At 43.8% G+C, this 16,278-nt stretch overlaps 1 protein-coding gene across 1 annotated transcript in view; it reads right to left on the bottom strand.

Moving 5' to 3' along the window:
- Positions 1–16,278, bottom strand: part of TRPM8 (transient receptor potential cation channel subfamily M member 8) — a 104,384-nt gene that overhangs the window by 62,686 nt on the left and 25,420 nt on the right. Inside the window, exons 4-8 of the mRNA XM_054044163.1 lie at positions 12,320–12,476; positions 9,532–9,709; positions 8,305–8,477; positions 6,762–6,936; positions 4,299–4,366 (exon numbers count right to left, since the gene is read on the bottom strand). Coding sequence (XP_053900138.1) covers positions 4,299–4,366; positions 6,762–6,936; positions 8,305–8,477; positions 9,532–9,709; positions 12,320–12,476 — 751 coding nt within the window. The remainder of the gene's footprint in view (positions 1–4,298; positions 4,367–6,761; positions 6,937–8,304; positions 8,478–9,531; positions 9,710–12,319; positions 12,477–16,278) is intronic.

The raw sequence follows: 16,278 nt of genomic DNA, 5'->3' as shown, positions 1-16,278 counted from the left end.
GTGGTTCCCAAACTTTTGTACTGGTGACCAGTAGTGTAGCGGGCTCTGGTCTATTTGCTGAAGGTGTGGGAACTAGACCCTTACATCCACACAGGATTCCTGTAGATATCAGGTTATATTATTAAGATTGTGTTTTTATTAATTGCACATAATGCATCTAATGATTTTTGTTAAATATCACAGAACAGCTTTACTCAGATAGTTGCTCAATTGAGTTAGAAAAATTACCCTTTTATCTAACCAGACATTAGAATGAGGATGTTATAGACTTTGAGTCAGCCCTATGTCGTAAAGAGCATATATAGGTCTATCAATTAATACTCAGCAGGTGGCTTTATTTAGTTTGCCATTAGCTACAGAAGTTTATCCAGTGGAACCCTATTCTTAATGAATGTTAACGAGACAGGAGAAATAAAGGCACGTGACCACAGCGCAGAGAGAACATCCACCAAAATACTTGGGGGGAAAAGGTAGATTTACTGAACAGAAATTACTCTTGAGCAGTCAAACACAAGCACATAGTATGCCTTCCAATTGGACAGTGGATATATGACATGAGCAGCGTATTTTCAATGCCAGTTGGACAAAGGATCTTTTCCTGTGTGGGGCACAGCGACCGTTAAAATAAGGAAGTAGCCTGAAAGATTTCCACTTCTCTTCTGCTTAAACTGAAGCCAATGATCAGAAACGAAACACACAAGCCTAGCGTACAGCCCTCTCTCAGATTCTGCCAATTGCTGACATCAGTAAGACCTATCAAGCATGACTGTTCAGTTGGGGTCTCTTTTAGCAGGAGAAGTCGGCAGCTTGGAAACTATTGCTATGCCTCCTTGGACTAAAACAAAGTTTTATCTGCTTCTGGAGATGGTCACTCCAGCCACGAGCTGTAACAACTAAGACATGAACATCTGAACAACACAGAATCATAGAATCATAGAATATCAGGGTTGGAAGGGACCTCAGGAGGTCATCTAGTCCAACCCCCTGCTCAAAGCAGGACCAATCCGCAACTAAATCATCCCAGCCAGGGCTTTGTCAAGCCTGACCTTAACCTCTACGGAAGGAGATTCCACCACCTCCTTAGGTAACCCATTCCAGTGCTTCACCAGTGTCACTGACAAGTAATTGGTCAGACTGTCACAGACCCTTGTCTGGATTATGAGCCAGTTATTCTTCAAAGTTATTAAACACTTCAAGAACTGTCCATCTGATTTTAAGTTTGAATGCCTTCTGCATTAGTTACTTGGGTTTAGGATTAATATTTACAGTAGGCTACTTATATTTTGTTAAGAATATTAAACCTTAAACTCAGTACAGTGTAGAACTCATTCTGTTTGCTTGAATAACGGTTCTATATGATGCATAAGGACATAAGTGAAGCAGTCATAGCCAAAATTATTAACTTGGGTACCTAAAGCTTGGCACCTAAAGCAACCTGAAGTTGATCTTAAAAATCTTTGGTTTGTGATATTAAATGAATTGATATTGCTTTAGAAACAAAGAACAATTTTAACTACAGACGCCCCCCAGGTTACACAAACCCGACTTACGCAAATCCGCACTTACAGAAAAAGTTCTGTAAGCTAGAAATAGGAGGGTGGGTTGTGGGTTTTTTTTTTTTTTTTTTTTTGGCGTAATGGTAGGGTATATGTTTCCGACTTACACAAAATTCGAGTTAAGCAAGGCATTCCGGAATGGAACGCTTGCATAAATCGGGGAGCATCTGTATTAAAATTAAGATTGAGTGTATTGAAACAATTAAAAATCTATGTTAATTAATGCTACTAGATGCAAATACCTGTGGGTAAAGCCTACTTAATGCAGGCATATTAGAACATCATTCAACCAGTGACTCTGGGGACACACTTTGATATTTCACAATCTGTGTGTGGCATTGACAAATTGATTAATTAACATTGGTGAAGAAATTATACAGATGAATTTTAGTATTGATTTTGATAGGACTATGATCATCACGATAACATAAGTTTAATTGGCATGATAAATTTATATATTGAAGTCCATCTATTTCAGTGAGTGTTGGCAGCAACAAGAGTGATAATCATTTCTAATCCTCTTCTGATGAGACAAGTAGTAATCAGCTTTGATTATCTGTACTGGATTTATTATATTTTATTAACACGTCTTGAAAAGTTTGGGTTAAAGTTGGACCTGACAAGAGTGTCAATAACTCAATTCATCTGCCTAGATAGCTTCTCTGGAACACAATCCAGCTCATTATAGATGGTCCATGCCATTCATGCAGCCCCAGACATGAAGTTATAGACTCACATATTTTAAGGCACTAGGATCAATTCTATTATGTGTGACTGTAACAATTCCCCCTATCACCAGCAGGCTTTGAACCCTAAACCTTCAGCACAGATTTCCACCACATGAATCACCAAACAAGCCACAATACTGTACCAGATGTTGCCATGCAAACCTGTAGCCTTGGTATCGTCTCCTGGCATAGCACTACCCACAATGCCCTATATTTGGTGAGCCTCTGAGACACATTGGTGACACAGATATGGCAATTTCTTCCAATATCCTTGGAAACCTTATAGTGTTACGTTTAAGTATCTTTGGAATCCATTGTATTAAATGCAAAGGTAATGTACTATTGTGGGCTGGATCATATGCTGGGGGAGATGTGATGTGAACCCTGGTATGACAGGGCGTTGAGCAGGAACTGCTGAGCCAGCCTTCTGTCACTCCAGCTCCAATTAAGGGAGGTGAATTGGAGCTGGTTAGACCACCTGGCCCTAATTGGGGGAAGCAGAGATTTTATACAGCCCCTGCTGCCTAATTAGGCTGGGGCTGTATAAAAGCCTCAGGAGAAGGAAACCAGGGGGGGAGCAGGAAGAATGGGAAAAGGCAGGGAGTGGAAGCAGGGAGGTAGCTCTCCCCTCCCTTTGCCTGCAGATGGTAAGGGTGGTGGGAGCACAACCTGTAAAGTGGTTACTGAATCCAGGTTCTCCACGTGACTTTATCAGCCCAACGGGAGCAGGAGCCAAGAAGGCCCTGCAATGCCCTTTTACAGCCGGGAAGTGTGATGAACTTCAAAGGACTGTACTGACCGTGTCCGATCAGAATGGGATTTTGGATAATCTGTCAAGTAATTTGCCTGGAGAATCTTGAAGGGGAATTTGCATTCACTTCCCCATCTCCAGTTATGCAAATCCACAGTCTTTTGAAGCTATGCCCTGATAAGAGGTCCACAGTCTACTGATAACCTGTTCAAAATCAAAGGCCCAAGCTGTATAAAGGAAAAACTAAGCTATTACAGGGGTAATAGTTCTGAGCTGAACTTGTAACCACAGAAGAACCCCTGGGTGAGGTGTTCAAGGACTGACTCCTGACAGAGCTCTAGCGGGAGTCAGAGGTGGGATCTCTGCTAAGCTTATTAACACGTGTGTAGGTCCTTTTAAATATGCTTTTTCTCTAATGCTATCACCTTAAGAATAACCCTGTTTGCTTAGAACGAGCTGTGTGGCAACTTGTTAACTGCTGGCCATTACAGCTGTTCATAGGCTCTGGAGAGAAAGCCAAGTGCTGATGTTGGCCCGATCAGGCAGTCTGGCTTGCTGGGAATATCACAACAGAGGCAAGGAACTGTGCAGCCTGAAAAAAGCCCAGTCAAGAGGGAGAGAGACTTGCATCTCCTCCCAAGAGAGGTGACTGCTGAGGGGCATAGACTGGGTGCTCTTGGTGGACCATGATGGGGAAATACAGGCGCAACTGCCCTGAATTTGACAACTGGCATAGCCCAGAGCTGCAATTGCAGGGCAAGTCCTGAACAGGATTGAGATGGAGCATGCCCAGTGCAGATAGAATCCTCCGGGAATTTAGCTGTTAAACCTTGGTCTCTACTGATAATGTGTGAACTAAGATTTTTTTCAAATTTCAGTGGATATTCACAGGAACAGCAAAAGGCACATCTCTAACACAAGTCCCTGCTCCAAAGCATGGGGCACTACAGATTCTCAAATTAAAGGTCACCAGCGTTTTGTTTTGTAACATTGAAAAAAAAATTTCCTCTAGCCTCTTTCTCAGAAACAGGTTATGCATGTTGGCTGAAACTTCCTAAAACATTTCAGCCTGAGGCAGACATGTGTCATGGAAAAATTCAGCCCAAATTTGGAAAAAAGTTAAACACAATTGAAAATAGGGTCTAATAATGGGAAGTGTCAGGCAACCTTAATACTTTGCTACCTGCCTCATCTAGAATACAGTTAAAATTGTGACAAGACACCACAGGACACTTAATTTTTCTGACTTATTTACAGACTTACCTTCAGAGTTTCTTTCCCTCCTCCTTGGGTGAAACACACAATCGGAATCTTCCCACCATAATTAGAATCTGAAATATATCCCAAAAAAGGGAGAGGGTCTCACTTTGCAGTGTCAATGTATTTGAACAATTTTTATACTTCACAATAATCACTTATACACTGGTTTATTAGATTTGGCTTTGATAATATTTTACACACAAATACTCGTATTCCTGACTTTCAGCTGATTTAACCAAACTATTTTTAAAGTCATCTACTCCATTGTTACATGACCTTTAGTTATTCTCACTAACCCATTTTGCCTACTCTAATGTCAGATATCAACACCGAGATGCAGTCTTCCCAGAAGTAACAAAGCAAGGCTAAAGTCTTAAGTACTTAGTATTGCCAATGTACAGTGCTTAAAAAAAAAAAAAAAAAAAAAAAAAACATGACATGACTTGGGGGGGGGGGAGAGCAGTGTTATTTGCATGCTGATTTCTGACCCTTTAGTATTCAGGTCGTCAAGTTTCTCCTTGCAAGCATCAGGGCTGTAAATTTAAAACAAAAGAAAGAGATTCTACCATAATCACATGACTCCAGGAGTTAGAGCTTCAAGAAAAACCACCAATCATTGTGCCAACTCTTGCAATTTTATCACATCCCAACATTCAGAAAGATTTAATTCCAGTGCGATAACTTTAAAGAGAAATAGTCCTTCTGCCAGGGCCCTGATCCTGCATTCTCGTGATGTAGGGGAGTGGATCCCCCTACTAGGTTGTGGCTGGGACTAATGGACCTGCACAGCAGGAGTAGGTGGGAGGACAGTTCAAAGCCAGCTTCTGCACAGATGCATTTGGCTCATCTGGGACGCAGCCCCAGCCATGTGGAGTGGGGAAAGAGCAGGAGTTAAGCATCCAAAATGTCCCCCATGAGCATGTCAGCAGGAAGAGATAGGGGGTGGACAGGAAGGGGTGGAGCCATGGCAGTGTGAGGAGGGGAACATGCTGTGCCTTATAAAAGACTGCAGCGGTATATTGCCTAGCACCCAACAGGAGCAGAGGAGGACTTGTACTTCAGAGGCCCAACACTACTCATGAGTCAGGTCAGATCGCTCCTTGGTCAGGGCTGTGCAAAGAGGCACAATCTGAGCTAGAACGATAGGTAGGGGTTAAGCTGTAAATTTAGATCTACAGTTTTCACACGCACAAGTTTGGGACTGCTTGAGTTCAAGGTTTTGAATTACTCTGGTATAGAGTGGGGGTTACCTGAAACATTCGTATGTTAGCTCAGATTACAATCCTGACTGGAAGTTGGGAGTGTCAGACTGTTTAGGCCTATGACAAAGTCTGAGATTTTCTAAATCTACCTACCACGGATCTTGTGTTTGTATTATCTATACACAAAAATATATATGCACACACACACACACACACACACACAGGATCATGACAGGTAGATTTATACGTTAGTAATTATTAAAGGAATAAGTTAATCGAGAAGTTAAGCTGATGGACCATTAACATGGATGGAAATTTAATCATTAGAAAATCAAAATATAGCACCTACAATTACATCTAAAGGGTTTAATGTAATAGGATTTTCATATGTTAAACACTAGTTGATAACCAATAGCATATTTATTGAAATTAAAGTCGTGTGATGAGTTTGTGCAGTTTTATTGCCTCAGTGAATATATACTTAACACTAATGTATAATACTGATTTTATTTATTTCAGAATGATTCATGTAGTGGCTAATAATCAGCATTGGTTATTATTATTTATATTAACATAGTGGCTAGGAGCCCTAGTCAGGTTCCCACCATGCCATGTGCTGTGCAAAGCACCACACAAATATACAGCCAGTTGAGTCCAGAGGTGTGACCCAAGGGCAAATCCAGATTCCTCAGGCAACCCTTCCCCCAACACACCAGCATGTGTCAAAAGGCATGAATTCCCAACAAACAGAGTAGAAGGATGGAAAGCAACCTGGGCCCGTCAGGTGATCTCCTCTGACACAGCAAGTGAAATTGCTTTGATTCCTGAACTGAAAGGAATGTTTATCCCATAGAATACTTGAAACTCATCTTACCCAGTAAATTGTACTCTGTGGTGAACCTCAGATAGATTATTGCATGAGTATGTAAGCCCTACTTATCTGTACCTATGGGAAGCATAGAGAACAGGAGTACTTGTGGCACCTTAGAGACTAACAAATTTATTTCAGCATAAGCTTTCGTGGGCTACAGCCCACTTCATCAGATGCACAGAATGCATGTTCTCCTTGAAATACGCACAAATCACCATGGGTCACATTGACAGTATACCGTCAGAAGCCTTCTTTGTTATTAGGCATATGAGCAAAATACTCATCCATTGCATGGCAACATGAGAAAGCTTGTTTCCTCCCACAGTATGTTCTGTAGCATCTAGCTCTGTAGCACCTGAGCAGAATGATCTGAAGTTAGAGAACTGCACCAACCTGGGATAACGCGTTCCGAAATGTATTTTTCTAACTGTGTCCGTAGCTTAGCCTCTATTGCTGGATATCCATGGGTGCCGTTATCGACCAGCAATAGGTGGGTGTGGTTATTGTCCAGGCAATACAATGGGTCCCTCTTAAGGTCATCCATTATGTAGTGGGCTGAATAGTACCCCTAGAAACATCAGCAAAGGGTTTCCATTGAATTCGGAAGGTCATGGTTCATGCAGTACTTGAAATGGGGACACAGCAGGTCGGTGGGAGGGGCATGACTATTGTTCTATTATTTTCCAGATTTTAGCAGCATAAGAATTTCCAGACCAGTTCAGAGCAAAGGTCCATCTAACCCATGGCCAGCACCAGCTGCTTCAGAGAAAGTTGCAAGAGCACTCATAACTCAGTTATGGAATAACCTGTCCACAGAGGACATTCTTCCCTTCCCCCACGTGGTGGGCTTGTGCCCAGGAGAGTGAGAGTTTACACCTCCTATAGTTTTATGTAACTGAACTGTGGATGTTCTCGTTACACGTATAGATGTCTAGTAATTTTTGAATCCTGCTAGGCCATGTTGAAAATTAACAATTCATTTCTCCTCCGTTTTAACCACTTTCTAATTTATGACCAACCTTTACCCCTCACCCCAAGGCTTTGTTTCCTTAATGCTACTTAGTGAGGGTTTTTGTCAATGGGTTTTCAAAAAAACCAAAACCCAAACAATCTGTTGTCTCCTTTGTCCACTGTTTTGCTGATGTACTCTATGAAATCTAGCAGAGTGGACGTAGGATAAGACATGCTGGTTTGTTCCTCCTCCTCTTCAGTTGAAATTTCTGCCTTTTACCAACATATACAATAATACTGTTGCATTACAGAAATTTCTGGCAGATGCCCCAGTTCAACCCAAGAACTACTGAGTGCCTCTTTGCATTCCCCCAGCCTCTAGTGTGCATAACAAGCCCTCCCTTTTGCTGCCACAACCTTATATTCTTATGCCACAGCAACTAGTGGCTGCTGGAATAACCTCTTAGGATCACTAGCAGACGAATGAGTTAGAGCTGCCTAGCTTACCCAGGCACAAGGCCAGAGCCAGAAATGGGACAACACAAAGGTGCACACAGACACCTCTGACCACCTACTTTGTTCCTGTGCAGAAGTGCAGCTCAGCTGGACAAGAGAGACTATATTGTCCCCTTCTCCTTTAGTGAATCCACCTGACTGAGTCTAAGTGGCACATCTTTTCCAAAATCCAATGCTCAATTTGTGAGTACAATATATCTCATTTGTTGTTTAACTATTATCTTTAATAGGCACTGGCTATTTTACAACAGTGCAGCACAAGTTCTGTAGCAGGAAGAGTTTCTAATAGGACCTCACATACAAATCAGTCACAGGCCAAAGGCATCAGGCTCCATGCAGATAGCGGTGTGGATGGAGAGCAGTGAGGCATTTACGGAGAGTAGACTGCATTTGGTCAGAATATAACTCAGTTTTGTAGGGTTTTCACTGGCTTCCCATGACCCCATTGACAGCACTACATTTTCCTCACCTCAGTATCGCTGCTTCTGATCAGACTATCCCGGTTGGAAATCATGCCCCAGGCTGCTATGCCGATAGCCACTACGTTCTCCTCTGAGCTCCTACTGATGGTGTTGTCTCTCACCACCTCGCCAATGTATTTCATCAGTCCATAGTGAGTGCCTCCTGTGAAAATCCAGGCCCCTGCAGATGGCAGGTACCAAATGAAATTTAGCCACAGACCTGCCACTGTGCACAAAAAGTTCTTGTCTTTATAGATATGTGCATGTGTCATCCCCAATTCTCCACTGCCCTGCATCTTGTGTAGTCACGAAGGCCTGTGTTACGTGGGTGCAAGACACTGATGTGGCAATACTGCGCACTGATGCAAGTGGCAACACAAAAGGGCAAGGCAGTGGGGATTTTGGCCCTCGGGGTTGTTTACCTTCAAGACACTAAGCCAACTAATTCATCCTCACTCGATCACAGGAGAGATGTTAATTCCCACATGATACAGGAAGAAGAGATGTTGAGACTTACCCAAAGCTACAAAGGACATCCTTGTCTAAGCCAAGATTGGCTCTCCACCCAGTTCCCAAGTCATTAGGCCATACTTGTCTGAAGTGGACTAAACAGGCAACCACTAATAGAAAGCTCTGCCTCTCTGCTGACTATTCACAGCTTCTTCTTCTCCATCAGCTTCATTTGGTGGAAGGCTAATATACCAGCTGACTGAAATATTCACCTCTCACTTCAGCTAAATCACAACGGCACTCACTGAGCCAAGTTCTTCACTTGCTTGAACTCTTCTGACTTCAAAAAGGGGTTACACTAGGTGTGAACGTAGCCTAGGGGTTTTTTTTAATACAAATTAATACAATTAGCTTTTTCTACTATCCTAACTCTATGTGCCTATGGCTACAACTGAATTCACAGGTATTAATTACATAAATGATTGTAAAAGGCATGGGGACACTCAAAGTGGCATCAAAAAAGATAGACTTGCCCCAAGGTATATGCCTCGTTTTTCCCCAAATTAAGCCCACATTCATTTAATTAAAAGACTCGCACGGACTTCAATGGGACCAGGATTTGTCTCTTGATGCATATTCCCTGATCATCTATTTTCCTTTCCCTATATTAGTGTCTAACATCACCATTTATCCACTATACTGACAAACCAAGAGATACCAGGCTAGCGCAATGGAGAAAAACATAAAAACTAGTAGCTTCAAGGCCGCCCAGATACCCCTTTCACCTTTGGTCTGGGCAATGTAGATCAGCCTGCTGAATATCTTGCGCATCCGCGGCTTTAGAGCAAAGTTTTTTGCTCCCCCTGTGACTGAGATGACAAGGTTGGGATTTTTCAGGTGCCAGTGTTGAGTCATCAGATCATAGAGCATTTCAGAGTCTGTGTCGTAGGACAACCGGATGTACTTCAATGAGAGAGGACACAATGCAGGGTTAGCAGCAATAAATGGCAACAGAGTAATTCCATTTTGTCTCAAAGCGTTGGCCTGGTTCAGGGCCGGTGCAAGGATGTTTTGCGCCCTAAGCGAAACTTCCACCTTGCGCCCTTCCCCCTCCCCGAGCCCTGCGGCAGCTGCCCTGAGGGCCCCCCCCACCCCCCACAGCAGCTCTCCACTCCGCCCTGAGGCGCCCCTCCCCGGCCCAGGGAGCTGTGTGGCAGCTCCCCACTCCAGCTCACCTCTGCTCCACCCCCTCCCCGAGCCCTGCGGCAGCTCCCCACCCCCCCTCTGCTCTGAGGCGCCCCCTGTGGCAGCTCCCTCCCCGCCCGGGGAGCCGCACGGCAGCTCCCTACCCCAGCTCACCTCTGCTCCGCCTCCTCCCCGAGCCCTGCGGCAGCTCCCCACCCCCCCACCACCCTGAGGCGCCCCCCCCCCCCATGGCAGTTCCCCCCCCCGCCCGGGGAGCCGTGCGCCAGCTCCCCACCCCAGCTCACCTCTGCTCCGCCTCCTCCCCGAGCACGCCGTCGCTGCTCCGCTTCTCCTGCCTCCCAGGCTTACGGCTCCAATCAGCTGTTTGGTGCCACAAGCCTGGGAGGGAGAGAAGGAGAGTGGGGCGGAGTGCTCAGGGGAGAAGGCGGAGCAGAGGTGAGCTGGGGTGGGAAGCGGTTCCCCTGCGTGCCGCCCACCCCCCCTTACTTGCTGCAGGCGGCCCTCCCCGCGCCCCCCTGCCCCAGTTCCCTCTGCCGAAATGCCGACAACGACCGGGGCGGCCGAAGATCCGACCGCCGCGGTCGCCGCCAAAGAAAATGCCGCCCCCAAATGCTAGTGCGCTAGGCGACCACCTAGGTCGCCTAATGGGTTGCACCGGCCCTGGCCTGGTTTCCCATTCCCTTGCCCTCCATGCAGTCATTTATATCTAAACAAAATACAAAGCAGGAGTCAAAACAGTTCCATTAGGGGACATTTGTCACCCGCATTGCACAGCAGTAAATGACCAAAGTGCAAAGCAATGGAGAATCAGGCCCAGTGTGTGTTTTCTAAAGACTTGTTTTATGGCCTGTATTTTCCCCACTCCTAGGACACCTGAATAGAGATGGGCTACGTTTTTCAAACAAATTTATTCAAAAAATGCAGTTTCAGCCAACCTGAAACTATTGGTGAATTTGATCCAATTAGTTTTGGTTGGGACCTTTTTCAAGGTCAGCTTCAGATAAAGGATGTGTTCCCCTCTGTCTGCCCTTATAACCTTTAGCCCAGTGGTTAGGGCACTTGCCTAGGATACGAGACCCAGGTCCGAGTCCCCGCTCTGGGTCAGGGACTTGAACTCACATCATCTCCCTGTGAGGTGAACATCCTTATCACCAGGCTGTAGGCTAGTCCAGGGTGGGTGGCTCCCAAATTCTCCTACTGAAGCTGTTCCACTTGTATCAATTCTTAAATATTTATTGGGCCACACACACACACAGAGAGAGAGAGAGAGAGAGAGCATGGCTCTGTGCATGGTGATTAAGGCTCTCACCTGGGAGGTAGCAGATGGGATTCAGATCTTCTCTGTGCTTGTGATTTACCTGTGCATGAAGTCATCAGCTCTTACGAAACTTCAACAGCACGTCTCCCCAGCAACATGGGCTACCACAAATACAACCCTGTTCTCTGCGCTCTACACTGGCTTCCCATGGAATACGCAGGCCTTGTCTACACTAAAGGGAAAAGTCGATCTAAGCTACGCAATTTGGGTTACGTGAATAGTGTAATGTCCCTGAACATTATTAAGGGGCTACGGGATCTTCAGATTTGGCCATCTGAACATTTAAAACTGGACACAAGATCATCCAAAAAAGTCTCCTAAATCCATATTGAGCTGTGTGGGAAATGGGAATTTTCCCTGCAAGAAACTTTGCAAGAAAAAATCCCAATTGAAATTTTTCATCCTCATTTTTTCAATATTCCACAGAATTTTTGCAGTTGAAACTGAATGAAAAAAATTTCATTTCAAAACCATTTTGTTTCTAAATGAAATTTTTTATTTCGATTTTTGAATTTTTTTGGTTTCTTTTAAGGTTTTTACCCACTTGAAAATATGTGCATGTGGTGGGAGTGGTTAAAAATGTGGTAAAGTGGGGGGAAATTCATTCATGACTGTTTACCCAACTTTCTCCAGTTGGAAAAAAAACAAGAATTTCAAAACCAGTGTTTGTTCCCCAAAATATATATATCATTTCAGAAAATCAATTTTTTCTCCAAAAAGTACATTTAACCCTATTTTCCAACATTAAAACAAGTCAATTTTTTTAACAGCTCTGTTAAACCTTAAATAAGTTGCCATTTTCCAAAATGCTCAGCACCCAGCAGTTCTCACTGGCTTGAAAAAAAAAATCAGATTGCTTATTTAGGTACCTAACCTTAGGTTCCTCGTGTTCGAAAAATCTAAGCATCTTTTTCTCCTTTGATTGTTTTGGCTTCTTTTTAATTATTCTGAATTTATTTTATAAAGGCTAATGCAAAAAGTCACAGGGCAGAAGCCATTTATGGATAGGCTGGAGTTAAAATACCCATGTCAGCTCAGCAGTTACTCACCTTCCCTCTTTTCCCAAGATTTTCAAACTGAATGTCACCAAAAGCATCAGTGGGAAGTTCCTTTGTGTGTTTCCTATAACTCCATTTCTCAGTGTTATTTACCTGAGTCCCCTCTATATGTTGGCTTTTGGAATACCCACACTTACACAAGTTGTCCCTGCCATGAAGAGTGAATAGAAAAAAAGAAATAGATTAACATCTTTTGCCCAGAAAACAAATATTCTTTTCTTCCAGTGACATAATGACAACTAAGACTGGTGAGCAGCCTTTCCACATGTATTTGACAAGTAGGTTGGCTGCACATTTTGCAACTATAATGTTACAACTTATGCTCGAATAAATAGGATACTTCTACATGGGAATTTAAAGTTTTATTCTTGAACAAAACTGAGTAGTTATGGTGCTTGGCCAGAAAGATGCACAAGGCCCAAGGTGAAATGTAACATCTATAGCTGAGGTCTACGCTAGTGGGAAAGACTGAAGAAAACCAAAACTCAAGAGCTAACACGTATTTTCAAAAAAGCAACAGAGGGTCCTGTGGCATCTTTAAGACTCACAGAAGTATTGGGAGCATAAGCTTTCGTGGGTAAGAACCTCACTTCTTCAGATTCAAGAAGCATCTGAAGAAGTGAGGTTCTTACCCACAAAAGCTTATGCTCCCAATACTTCTGTGAGTCTTAAAGGTGCCACAGGACCTTCTGTTGCTTTTTACAGATTCAGACTAACACGGCTACCCCTCTGATACGTATTTTCAAGTTTTCATGTCATGGGCCTACCCAACAAACAAAAAGTATATTTAGTGTTTTAACTCTGTAATATTACAGAAAGACCTCAGCTTGTTTATGTACAAAATCAAACACATGTGTCAACACCTACTCTGCTCCATATTAGAGGGACTCTGACCTGTTTCTTGTTGAGACAATGAGGGATTTTTAAATCCCTCTCCTTTTTGCTCTGCTTTGGCCAGATTGAAGCTCAGTTTATTAGTGCCTTTCTGATGGTTTCCATCTTAATGTGCTAACACCATAACATTTGCTTCTAAACTAAATCCCACCATGAGTCAGAGGATGCCAACTTGAACTTAAGTCCCTTCACTATCTGAGGCCTATGACTTGGGGACTCCCAGTGACGACATCCCAGGATCATCTCAACATGTCTTGGTATCCACCACCCAGATGGATTGAAAGAACATATAAAAGTTACAGTCTGTGACTCCTCTAGAGATAGGCCCGTTACACAGGGCACCAGGTGTTTCACCACCACCCAATTTATATCATGCCACAGGATTGTGCTCCAGAATCTCAGCTTTGCTTTTAATAAAAGAAAAACTTTCCTTGTTCTTATGGTTGTGAAGATTTCCTGTTCCATGTTTCCAAGGTTATCAATTCAATGCAGTGAATCAATGCAATGAACATGGCACCCACCTGAGTCTGCAGAAAGCTTTGAACAGTAACTCCAAAGGGTGTGACCAGCTCCATTCATTTTATTTGAGGCTTTATGAACTCTGGTGTTTTCTAAGATGTATGGCGTTCAGCAATTCTGCCACAGAGTTGGCCATTTTGCTGCAGCCAGGAGACCAGCATTTTGTTACAGACAGGACACAGCCCAGTATCTGCCTCTTGCTCTCCAACTTTCCTCACAAGGGAGCGTTATTGGGTTACACTGCAGGCTTCCTGCATGGGTCCATGGTACCAGCCAATACGGTTTATGGAGCTAAAGTTGGAGTCCAGCTTGCAGCCAAAGGAGCTGGAAGTGAAGGCTAGTGAGATGAGATACCTCGGTACTGAGCCACTGAAGCTAACTACAAGGTCTCCTTTCTCTGGATGAGGATGGGGGTTCTGAGCTGGGTTACCTGGACCATATTGCAGAGAGTGAAAATCCCAGAGAGTGAAAATGGGCTGCTTACAGGATAGAGGAAAAACCCATCCTTAGAAATAGTCACTGTCAAAAATAATCAAAACATTTTGGTCCATAAATATTTTCAACAATGGCCATAGGTGGTGGGATAGGGGTGTGTAGGTGGGGGGAGAGAAATAGGAATGAAGCACATTTCATGGTAACAGAATATACTAACATTGCTTTGAAATTTAGGGGTGGGTGATGCAGAAATTGGTCCCAAGGTGATAGGAGATACACAAGGGCTGTTTATAAGTGTAGAACTGACCGGCTAAAAGCTTTTTTCTCTGAAATAAGATATGTGAATTGCTATGGTGGGGCTGCAGACTGTGACCTCTATTCATAATGGTAAACAGCATGAGACAGGTGCTCATCGGATACTAATTATATCTTTGAAAAATCAAAAAGTAAATGCCAGATGTAATAGTGGCATCCCACCAAATATCATTGTGGAGTACAGCAGGACTCTGAAAGGCAACAGACCAAACAGACTTTAAAGTGAAGACATGAACAATTGCCTAGGTCTTTAGGCTTGACCCGTAATCCGAGACCATGAAAATGAGTGTGACACCCTTGGCTAAAACTCACTTTAGAGCAGTGGTGGGCAACCTGCGGCCCACCAGGCTAATCTGATTGCGGGCCACAAAACATTTTGCTGACATTGACCGTCCGCAGACACGGACCCCCACAGCTCCCAGTGGCTGCGGTTTGCTGTTCCCGGCCAATGGGAGCTGCGGGGGGCCGTGCCTGCAGACAGTCAACGTCAGCAAAATTTCTCGCGGCCCGCAATCAGATTACTCTGGGCCACAGGTTGCCCACCACTGCTTTAGAGGATATATCACAGCAAGACTTTTTAATGAGAGGATTCTAATGTGCTTCTCAGCAACACTGCAGTTCATGAATATTAATTAGTTCTCTTACTCAAGAAATCCAAGTGTTCTCCAGACAAATAAGCCGGTGAGGTGTCAATGTTGTCCTGCATAAGCCAAAGATCTGGAAGAAACACTTGATCCAACACCATCCAAACACAGCTGTTTTGGACTGTCGGAAGTAGCCCCTAGGGTGAGTCTGTATGAGCATGAAGCTAATGGAATGCAACCCAACTGGACTCCAACTTCCATTTTTGTGCTATTCTCAAGAAGAGACCTACAGTGGTCTGGCCATCTGTTGACGTAGGTTTATAAGAGTGTTAACATCCCTGATTATCTGCAAGGTCTCTGAGGCGTTCTCTCAGGAGACGTTTATGGACAAGAACATGTGATATATTCCTTTCCCTTCTGGACATATCAGAACGCAACACTGACTTCCTTCAGAAGAGCAGTTCAGTGCAGATAGGGAAGTTGAAATAAAGAAGGGGAAAAGGCTTTATGAACCCAGGGTTTCCAACACTCTGAAAGAACTGGATAGAAGATGAATAGCTTGCCTATTCCAGAATTCTAAAATGCTTCATAAATTCTCTAGGAATATAAAGTGCCGATGTGTTAGTTGGGAACTTTGATGAAAGACAACAATATATGTTGTGTTCTCTCACCAAGCAGGCACAGCCCTCTCTGGGATTGAACATGGCAGCTAGCCACACCTCTCTCTCCTAAAAGGAAGGGATGGAGGTGGGCTCTACAGAATGGAAATGCTCCAGTAATGTCTGATATTTTCCTCCTGGATTTGTGGGGGGAGAATCTAGTGAGAACCAGCTAGCTGTCCTTTTTTCACCCTTCCCCAAAGCTGAATCCCTACAGAACTCCAACAAAGGGCTTCTCTGAGGTTATAGGAAAGCATGCCGCAGTTTATATGCGAGAGGAGAGGCACCTGTGCCGAAGGGGAGCGTGCAAGTCGTCAGACATGCAACAGTTGGGTTTTGTTGGTGTATCAATTATTAAACAGGTCCTTCATTTCTGGTTTGCCTTTAGGTGAGATGCAGCAGGGCTGGAAGACGAAGATAGACAAATTCAGACTGGAAACAAGGTGTACATTTTTAACAAGGAGAGTGATTAACCACTGGAACACATTTACCAGGGGTCATGGTGGATTCTCTATCACTAAATCAAGATTAGATGTTTTTCTAC

Source organism: Malaclemys terrapin, chromosome 11 (assembly GCF_027887155.1).
Source record: "Malaclemys terrapin pileata isolate rMalTer1 chromosome 11, rMalTer1.hap1, whole genome shotgun sequence".
Lineage (NCBI taxonomy): Eukaryota > Metazoa > Chordata > Testudines > Emydidae > Malaclemys > Malaclemys terrapin.
This window is presented reverse-complemented; position numbering and strand designations above follow the sequence as displayed.